General features: G+C 63.1%; 2 protein-coding genes across 3 annotated transcripts; one reads left to right on the top strand and one right to left on the bottom strand.

Annotated features, from left to right (window-relative positions):
* The first annotated feature begins 1,365 nt into the window (after nt 1-1,365).
* On the top strand, nt 1,366-8,554 carry FTSJ1 (FtsJ RNA 2'-O-methyltransferase 1). Of its 2 annotated transcripts, XM_065664257.1 has the most exons (12): nt 1,366-1,471; nt 2,525-2,652; nt 3,869-3,938; nt 4,022-4,117; nt 4,950-5,028; nt 5,109-5,161; nt 5,638-5,691; nt 5,805-5,907; nt 6,428-6,505; nt 7,214-7,317; nt 8,119-8,337; nt 8,382-8,554. In XM_065664257.1, exons 2-11 carry the CDS (start codon nt 2,531-2,533, stop codon nt 8,299-8,301), a joined length of 942 nt encoding a protein of 313 aa, XP_065520329.1. In that variant the 5' UTR covers nt 1,366-1,471; nt 2,525-2,530; the 3' UTR covers nt 8,302-8,337; nt 8,382-8,554. The 2 variants fall into 2 exon arrangements, with proteins under 2 accessions (XP_065520329.1, XP_065520328.1); XM_065664256.1 differs by having other exon boundaries at nt 8,119-8,554.
* On the bottom strand, nt 2,658-3,948 carry LOC136006205 (uncharacterized; the record flags this gene model as incomplete). The annotated part of the gene is made up of 1 exon (XM_065664254.1): nt 2,658-3,948. A coding segment is annotated over exon 1 (1,158 nt), but the record flags the coding sequence as incomplete, so codon positions are not given.

The raw sequence follows: 8,554 nt of genomic DNA on the forward strand, positions 1-8,554 counted from the left end.
TTATGGGGGAGGGGTTGTGGGCTATGGGGAAGGGGGTTGGGGGGCGGTTGGGGGTTACGGGGGGGAGGGGTTGGGGGTTATGGGGGGAGGGGCCGGGGCTTATGGGGGGTTGGGGGGGTCTCTGATCCCCTCCCCCCCCCCCAGGTCTTCGGGCTCCTGGCCGGGCTCCTGCTCGGGTACGACGCTTACATCACGCTGCCCACGCGGCACGGCCCCAGCGCGACCCTGCTGGTGGGGAGCGGGATCACTGGGGGGCAATGGGGGCTATGGGGCAATGGGGGGTATGGGGGGTATGGGGTCTATGGGGGGGTATGGGGCAATGGGGGCTATGGGGGGTATGGGGTCTATGGGGGGGTATGGGGCAATGGGGCAATGGGGGGGCTATGGGGCTATGGGGGGCTAGGGGGAGTATGGGGCAATGGGGGCTATGGGGCAATGGGGAGTATGGGGGGTATGGGGGGGCAGTGGTGGGCTATGGGGACAATGGGGGGGCAATGGGGGGTATGGGGGGCAATGGGGGGTATGGGGACTATGGGGGCAATGGGGGGTATGGGGGGTATGGGGGCTATGGGGGGGCAATGGTGGGCTATGGGGGCTATGGGGACAATGGGGGACAATGGGGGCTATGGGGAACAATGGGGGGGCAATGGGGGGTATGGGGGGCAATGGGGGATATGGGGGGGCTATGGAGGGCAATGGGGGGGCTGCCCTATGGGGGCACTGGAAGCACTGGGGGGCAATGGGGGTAAAGAGGGGGGTGCTTTATGGGCGCCACTGGGATCAATAGGGGATAATGGGGGTCGTGCCCTATAGGGGTACTGGGAGCACTGGGGCGCAACGGGGGGGGCTGCCCTATGGGGCTATTGGGATCAATAGGGGACAATGGGGGGGGGCATTGGGGGGTGCCCTATAGGGGGCAGTGGGAAGGGGCCATTACTGCCCCATGGGGGGCAATTGTGGTTCCTAACCCCCCCCCCCCCATTGTCCCCTCCCCAGAGTCCCCGGATGGAGCCTGACCCCCCCCCAACCCCCCCCCCGGAGGCCTTAACTTATCGAGGGGGGGTCTCTGCCTTCCCCCCCCCCCCCCATCGCAAGTGCCTTTTCCGTCCCCCGTCCCCCCCCCCGCGCCCGGGGGCTGATATTTGGGGAAATAAAGAGGTTTTTTTGGTCATTCGTTACCGGTTGTGTCGCGATATGAGCGGCGATAGGGCCCTGGGGGGCGTGGGGGGGGAGTCCGGTCGCTACAGGCGGCGGACTACAACTCCCACCATGCACCGCGGCACGCGCCGCACGGCACGCTGCGTCACGCCGTCCCGGCTCTGCGCATGCGCCTTGCGCCCCGCTGCTTTCCTCAGCGGCTCCCGTTTCTCCCGTCGCTTCCGTATCTCCCCCCCCCCCCCCCGCCCCCCAACCGGCTCCTTTACCGGTGTCTCCGGTTCTTGTCGCCCCCGATCGTGAAGCGTCGTTACCGGTAACGCAGGGGTTGAGTTGGGGGGGGGGGGGAGATGTGGGGGAGCGTCCGGTGTGGGGGTGTGTGTGTGAAGGGGGGATTGTGGCTTGTGCGCATGCGCGAGGTCTGTGCGCATGGGGGGGGGGGGAGGGCCTGCCTGCGGAGGGGCGCGCATGCGCAGTGAGGCGGAGACTATTGTACAGTGGGTGCAATGGGTGCTCTGGGTGCAGTGGTTGCAATGGGTGCACTGAGTGCAATGGTTGCAGTAGGTGCAATGGGTGCTGTGGGTGCAATGGGTGACCTGGGTGCAATGGGTGCTCTGGGTGCAGTGGGTGCAGTGGTTGCAATGGGTGCAACGGGTGACTGGGTGCAGTGGTTGCAATGGGTGCACTGGGTGATGTGGGTGCACTGAGTGCAATGGTTGCAGTAGGTGCAATGGGTGCTGTGGGTGCAATGGGTGCACTGGATGCAGTGGGTGCAATGGGTGCACTGGGTGCAATGGGTGCTCTGTGTGCACTGGATGCAATGGGTGCACTGGATGCAGTGGGTGCGCTGGGTGCTCTGTGTGCACTGGATGCAGTGGGTGCAATGGGTGCACTGGGTGCTCTGTGTGCACTGGATGCACTGGGTGCACTGAGTGCTCTGTGTGCACTGGATGCAGTGGGTGCAATGGGTGCACTGGATGCAGTGGGTGCACTGGGTGCTATGGATCCAGTGGGTGCTCTGTGTGCACTGGATGCAGTGAGTGCACTGGGTGCTCTGTGTGCACTGGATGCACTGGGTGCACTGGGTGCCATGGATGCAGTGGGTGCACTGGGTGCTATGGATGCAGTGGGTGCTCTGTGTGCACTGGATGCAGTGGGTGCAATGGGTGCACTGGATGCAGTGGGTGCACTGGGTGCTATGGATGCAGTGGGTGCTCTGTGTGCACTGGGTGCAGTGGGTGCTATGGATGCAGTGGGTGCCCTGGGTGCTCTGTGTGCACTGGGTGCAGTGGGTGCTATGGATGCAATGGGTGCCCTGGGTGCCGTTGCTGCCCACGAGCACCCCGGCCCCCCCCCCCCGGTGCCGCAGGGCGCCATGGGCCGCTCCTCGCGGGACAAGCGCGATGTCTATTACCGCCTGGCCAAGGAGCACGGCTGGCGCTGCGCGCAGCGCCTTCAAACTGCTGCAGCTGGAGCAGCGCTTCCGGCTCCTGCACGGTGAGCGGGGGCACGGGGGGGTACATGGGGATGAACTGGGATGAACTGGGATGCACTGGGTGGGGTACATTGGGACACACTGGGACACACTGGGATGCACTGGGACACACTGGTATGCACTGGGATGCACTGGGTGGGATACATTGGGATGGACTGGGATGCATTGGGACGCACTGGGATGCACTGGGTGGGGTAGATTGGGACGCACTGGGACGCACTGGGTGGGATACATTGGAATGGACTGGGATGCACTGGGACACACTGGGATGCACTGGGACACACTGGGATGCACTGGGTGGGGTACATTGGGACGCACTGGGACACACTGGGATGCACTGGGACACACTGGTATGCACTGGATGCACTGGGTGGGATACATTGGAATGGACTGGGTGGGATACATTGGGATGCACTGGGTGGGGTACATTGGGACGCACTGGGACACACTGGGTGGGATACATTGGAATGGACTGGGTGGGATACATTGGGATGAACTGGGTGGGATACATTGGGATGAACTGGGATGCACTGGGTGGGATACATTGGAATGGACTGGATGCACTGCATGGGATACATTGGAATGGACAGGGATGAACTGGGATGCACTGGGATACACTGGGATGCACTGGGTGGGATACATTGCAATGGACTGGGATGAACTGGGACGCACTGGGATGCACTGGGTGGGATACATTGGGACGCACTGGGATGCACTGGGTGGGATACATTGGAATGGACTGGGATGCACTGGGTGGGATACATTGGGATGCACTGGGATGAACTGGGACGCACTGGGTGGGATACATTGGGACGCACTGGGATGCACTGGGTGGGGTACATTGGGATGCACTGGGACACACTGGGTGGGATACATTGGAATGGACTGGGATGCACTGGGACACACTGGGATGCACTGGGACACACTGGGATGCACTGGGTGGGGTACATTGGGACGCACTGGGATACACTGGGTGGGATACATTGGGATGCACTGGGTGGGATACATTGGGATGAACTGGGATGCACTGGGATGCACTGGGTGGGATACATTGGAATGGACTGGGATGTACTGGGATGCACTGGGTGGGATACATTGGGATGCGCTGGGTGGGATACATTGGAATGGACTGGGATGCACTGGGACGCACTGGGGTGGGATACATTGGGATGAACTGGGACGCACTGGGATGAACTGGGACGCACTGGGATCCCCCAGGGGTCCATCGCGCCGTCGATCTCTGCGCGGCGCCAGGGAGCTGGAGCCAGGTCCTGAGCCGCAACCTGAGGTGGGGTCTATGGGGGGGGGTGGGGGGGGCACTGGGTGGGGGTCATATCCTGACCCCCCCCCCCCCCATGCACCCCCCCCCAGGGGCTCTGGCCAGGCCCCCCGCAGGTGGTGGCCGTGGATCTTCAGGCCATGGCGCCGCTGCCGGGGGTGCTGCAGATCCAAGGGGACATCACCAAGGTGGGGAGCAGGGGCGGGCCATGGGCACCCCATAGACACCCCATAGACACCCTATAGACACCCCATAGAGACCCCATTGACACCCTATAGATACCCCATAGACACCCCATAGACACCCCATAGATACCCCATAGACACCCCATAGACACCCCATAGACACCCCATAGACACCCTATAGATACCCCATAGACACCCCATAGATACCTCACAGACACCCCATAGACACCCCATAGGTATCTCATAGATACCCCGTAGATAACTCGTATATACCCTATAGACACCCTATAAATATGCCATAGATGCCCCAAAGACCCCCCATAGACACACCATAGGTACCCCATAGCCACCCCATAGACATCTCATAGATACCCTATAGGTATCCCATAGACACCCCATAGATAACCCGTATATACCCTATAGATACCCTATAGATAGGCCATAGACACCCCACAGACGCCCTATAGAACCCCCATAGACCCCCCATAGACACCCGATAGATGCCCTATAGCCACTTATAGACCCCCCAAAGACCCCCCACCCCCATCACCCCCATTACCCCATCGACCCATCGCCCCCATTGCCCCCATCAACCCCATTACCCCATTGCCCCCATCACCCCCATTGCCCCACTGCCCCCATTGCCCCCACTGCCCCCATCACCCCCATTGTCCCATTACCCCATTGCCCCCACTGCCCCCCTCACCCCCATTGCCCCCACTGCCCCCATCACCCCCATTGCCCCACTGCCCCCATTACCCCATTGCCCCCACTGCCCCCCTCACCCCCATTGCCCTCACTGCCCCCATCACCCCCATTACCCCATTGCCCCCAGGCCTCCACAGTGCAGCAGATCCGGCGCCACTTTGAGGGGCACTTGGCTGACCTGGTTGTCTGCGATGGGGCCCCTGATGGTGAGTAATGGGGGGGGGGGGTGTTTTGGGGGGGGGGTCAAAGTGCCCCCCCTCAACCCCAATATCCCCCCCCCCATCAGTGACAGGGCTCCATGACCTGGACGAGTACATCCAGGCTCAGCTCCTATTGGCTGTGAGTGCTTTAACCCCACCCCCCCCCCAAAATGACCCCCCCACTCTATGGGGACCCCCCCCACTTTATGGCTCCCCCCCCACTCTATGGGGACCCCCGCCTCTAAGGGACCCCCCCATTATGGGGACCCCCCAACTATATGAGACACCCCCCCCCCACTATATGTGGACCCCTCACTTTATGGGCCCCCCCACTTTATGGGACCCCCCCACTCTAAGGGACCCAACCACTCTATGGGGACCCCCCACTTTATGGGCCCCCCCACTCTATGGGGACCCCCCACTTTATGGAGACCCCCATGACTCTAGGCCCCCCCCCAACTATATGGTGGCCACCTACTTTATGGGCCCCCCCACTTTATGGCCCCCCCCCCCCACTTTATGGGGACCCCTCCCCTTTATAAGGTCTCCCCACTTTTTGGGCCCCCCCCCCCACTCTATGGGCCCCCCCCCCTTATTCCAACCCCCCCCCTTTAGGCTCTCACCATCACCACGCACGTCTTGAAGAAGGGCGGCACCTTCGTGGCTAAAGTGAGTCAATGGGGGGGGCGGGGGGGGGGTGTACCCCCATGTTAATGGGGGGGGGGGGGGGCTGCTGCTTGACCCCCCCCCCCCCCCTTTGCCCCCCCCTTTGCCCCCCCCAGATCTTCCGGGGCAAGGACGTGACCCTGCTCTATGCCCAACTGCGCCTCTTCTTCCCCAGCGTCACCTGCGCCAAGCCCCGCAGCAGCCGCAACTCCAGCATCGGTGAGGACCCCCCCGGTGTGGGGACCCCCCCCCACTTTATGGGGACCCCCCCCATGCTATGGGGACCCCCCCATTATAGGGATACCCCCCACTTTATGGGGACCGCCCCGATTATGGGGACCCCCCCAGTATGGGGACCCCCCATGCTATGGGGACCCCCCCATTATAGGGACCCCCAACCACACTTTATGGGGACCCTCCCATTATGGGGAACCCCCATTATAGGGATAACCCCCACTTTATGGGGACCCCCCCACTGTGGGGACCCCCCCGATTATAGGGACCCCCCCACTTTATGGGGACCCTGCCATTATGGGGAACCCCCCATTATAGGGACCCCCCCACACTTTATGGGGACCCCCCCCATTATGGGGACCCCCCCCCAGTATGGGGACCCACCATGCTATGGGGACCCCCCCCATTTTAGGGATACCCCCCACTTTATGGAGACCCTCCCATTATGGGGACCCCCCCACTTTATGGGGACCCCCCCCCTCACCTCCTTTGTGTCCCCCCCCAGAGGCCTTTGTGGTTTGCCGTGATTACAGCCCCCCCGAGGGCTTCGTGCCCTCCATGGAGAGCCCCTTGCTTGATGATGGTAATGGGGGGGGTCTGATATGGGGGGGGCCATGGGGGGGGTGGGGGTCATAAAGGGAGGGTTTGGAGGGCTCAAAGGGGGGGGTCACAAAAGGGGGGGGGTTGGGGTCACAAAGGGGGGCTGGGGTCACAAAGAGGGCACTTGGGGGTCACAAAGAGGGGGTTGGGGGTCTCAAAGGGGGGTCCCAAGGGGGGGGCTGGGGGTAACAAAGGGGGCGTTGGGGTCACAAGGGGGGGGTTGGGGTCACAAAGGGGGGCTGGGGTCACAAAGAGGGCGCTTGGGGTCACAAAGAGGGGGTTGGGGGTCTCAAAAGGGGGTCCCAAGGGGGGGGTTGGGGGTCACAAAGGGGGCGTTGGGGTCACAAAGGGGGGGGTTGGGGGTCACAAGGGGGGTCACAAAGTGGGGGGTTGGGGGTTACAAAGGGGGGGTCACAAGGGGGGGTTGGGGGGGTCACAAAGGGGGGGTCACAAGGTGGGAGTTGGGGGTCACAAGGGTGAGTTTGGGGTTCACAGGGGGGGGTTGGGATCACAAAGGGGGGGTCACAAAGGGGGTGTTGGGGGTCACAAGGGGGAGTTTGGGGTTCACGGGGGGGGGTTGGGATCACAAAGGGGGGGTTTGGGGGTCACAAAGGGGGGGTCCCCAAGGAGGGGTCCCTGGGGGGGGGGGGTTGGGGTCCCCATTCCCTCTGTGCCCCTCCCCCCCCCCCAGACCTGGCCCTGGCCCCGCCCTCGGGCCCCACCCGCGTCCTCGTCCCCTTTGTGGCCTGTGGGGACCTGAGCGCCTACGACCCCGACCGCACCTACCCCCTGCAGGTACTGGGGGGGACTGGGATGGGATTGGGAGGGACTGGGATGGGATTGGGAGGGACTGGGATGGACTGGGATGGGATTGGAGAGGATTGGGATGGACTGGGATGGGATTGGGAGGGACTGGGATGGACTGGGATGGGATTGGAGAGGATTGGGATGGACTGGGATGGGATTGGGAGGGACTAGGGGGGACTGGGATGGACTGGGAGGAACTGGGATGGGATTGGGAGGGACTGGGGGGGACTGGGATGGGATTGGGATGGACTGGGAGGGACTGGGATGGGATTGGAGAGGATTGGGATGGACTGGGATGGGATTGGGAGGGACTGGGGGGGACTGGGATGGACTGGGAGGGACTGGGATGGGATTGGGAGGGACTGGGGGGGACTGGGATGGGATTGGGATGGACTGGGATGGGATTGGGATGGGATTGGGAGGGACTGTGGGGGACTGGGGGTGACTGGGATGGGACTGGGAGGGACTGGGATGGGATTGGGGGGGACTGGGGGGGACTGGGATGGGACTGGGAGGGACTGGGGGTGACTGGGGGGGACTGGGATGGGATTGGGAGGGATTGGGATGGGATTGGAAGGGACTGGGAGGGAATGGGATGGGATTGGGAGGGACTGGGGGGGACTGGGAGGGACTGGGGGGGACTGGGCTGGGATTGGGGTGCACTGGGATTCACTGGGCTCTATGGGATGCACTGGGGGCTCTTGGGAGTGGGCCCCCCCCCATTGCACCCCATGGGCCCTCTTGGCTCTTGGGGTGCCCTGACCCCCCCCCCCCCCCCCCCCCCCGCAGCTGGACCCGCAGCGCCCCTACAGCTTCGTGCCCCCCCCCGCCCCCCCCATCGACCCCCCTATGCCCAGGCCTGCGCCCAGCGGCGGCAGCAGCCGAGGGGGGGGGCGAGGGGGGGGGGGCGAGGAGGAGGAGGAGGAGGAAGAGGAGGAAGAGGAGGGAGCCACGGGGGGGGGCCCGCAATGAGCGGGATCCCGGATCCCATCCCAGTATAAACTGCGTCCATCCCAGTGTAAACTGGATCCCATCCCAGTATAAACTGGATCCCATCCCAGTATAAACTGCGTCCATCCCAGTGTAAACTGGATCCCATCCCAGTATAAACTGGATCCCATCCCAGTATAAACTGCGTCCATCCCAGTGTAAACTGGATCCCGGATCCCATCCCAGTGTAAACTGGATCCCATCCCAGTATAAACTGCGTCCATCCCAGTGTAAA

Source organism: Lathamus discolor, unplaced genomic scaffold (assembly GCF_037157495.1).
Source record: "Lathamus discolor isolate bLatDis1 unplaced genomic scaffold, bLatDis1.hap1 Scaffold_1029, whole genome shotgun sequence".
NCBI classification, from domain to species: domain Eukaryota; kingdom Metazoa; phylum Chordata; class Aves; order Psittaciformes; family Psittacidae; genus Lathamus; species Lathamus discolor.

What these genes read in the sequence shown, in the direction of transcription:
- FTSJ1 (XM_065664256.1), top strand. Translation starts at nt 2,531, where the DNA reads ATGGGCCGCTCCTCGCGGGACAAGCGCGATGTCTATTACCGCCTGGCC. An exon ending in TCCAAGGGGACATCACCAAG is followed by an intron (nt 4,118 to 4,949) that starts GTGGGGAGCAGG and finishes CATTGCCCCCAG; the next exon opens with GCCTCCACAGTGCAGCAGAT. An exon ending in CAGCCGCAACTCCAGCATCG is followed by an intron (nt 5,908 to 6,427) that starts GTGAGGACCCCC and finishes GTCCCCCCCCAG; the next exon opens with AGGCCTTTGTGGTTTGCCGT.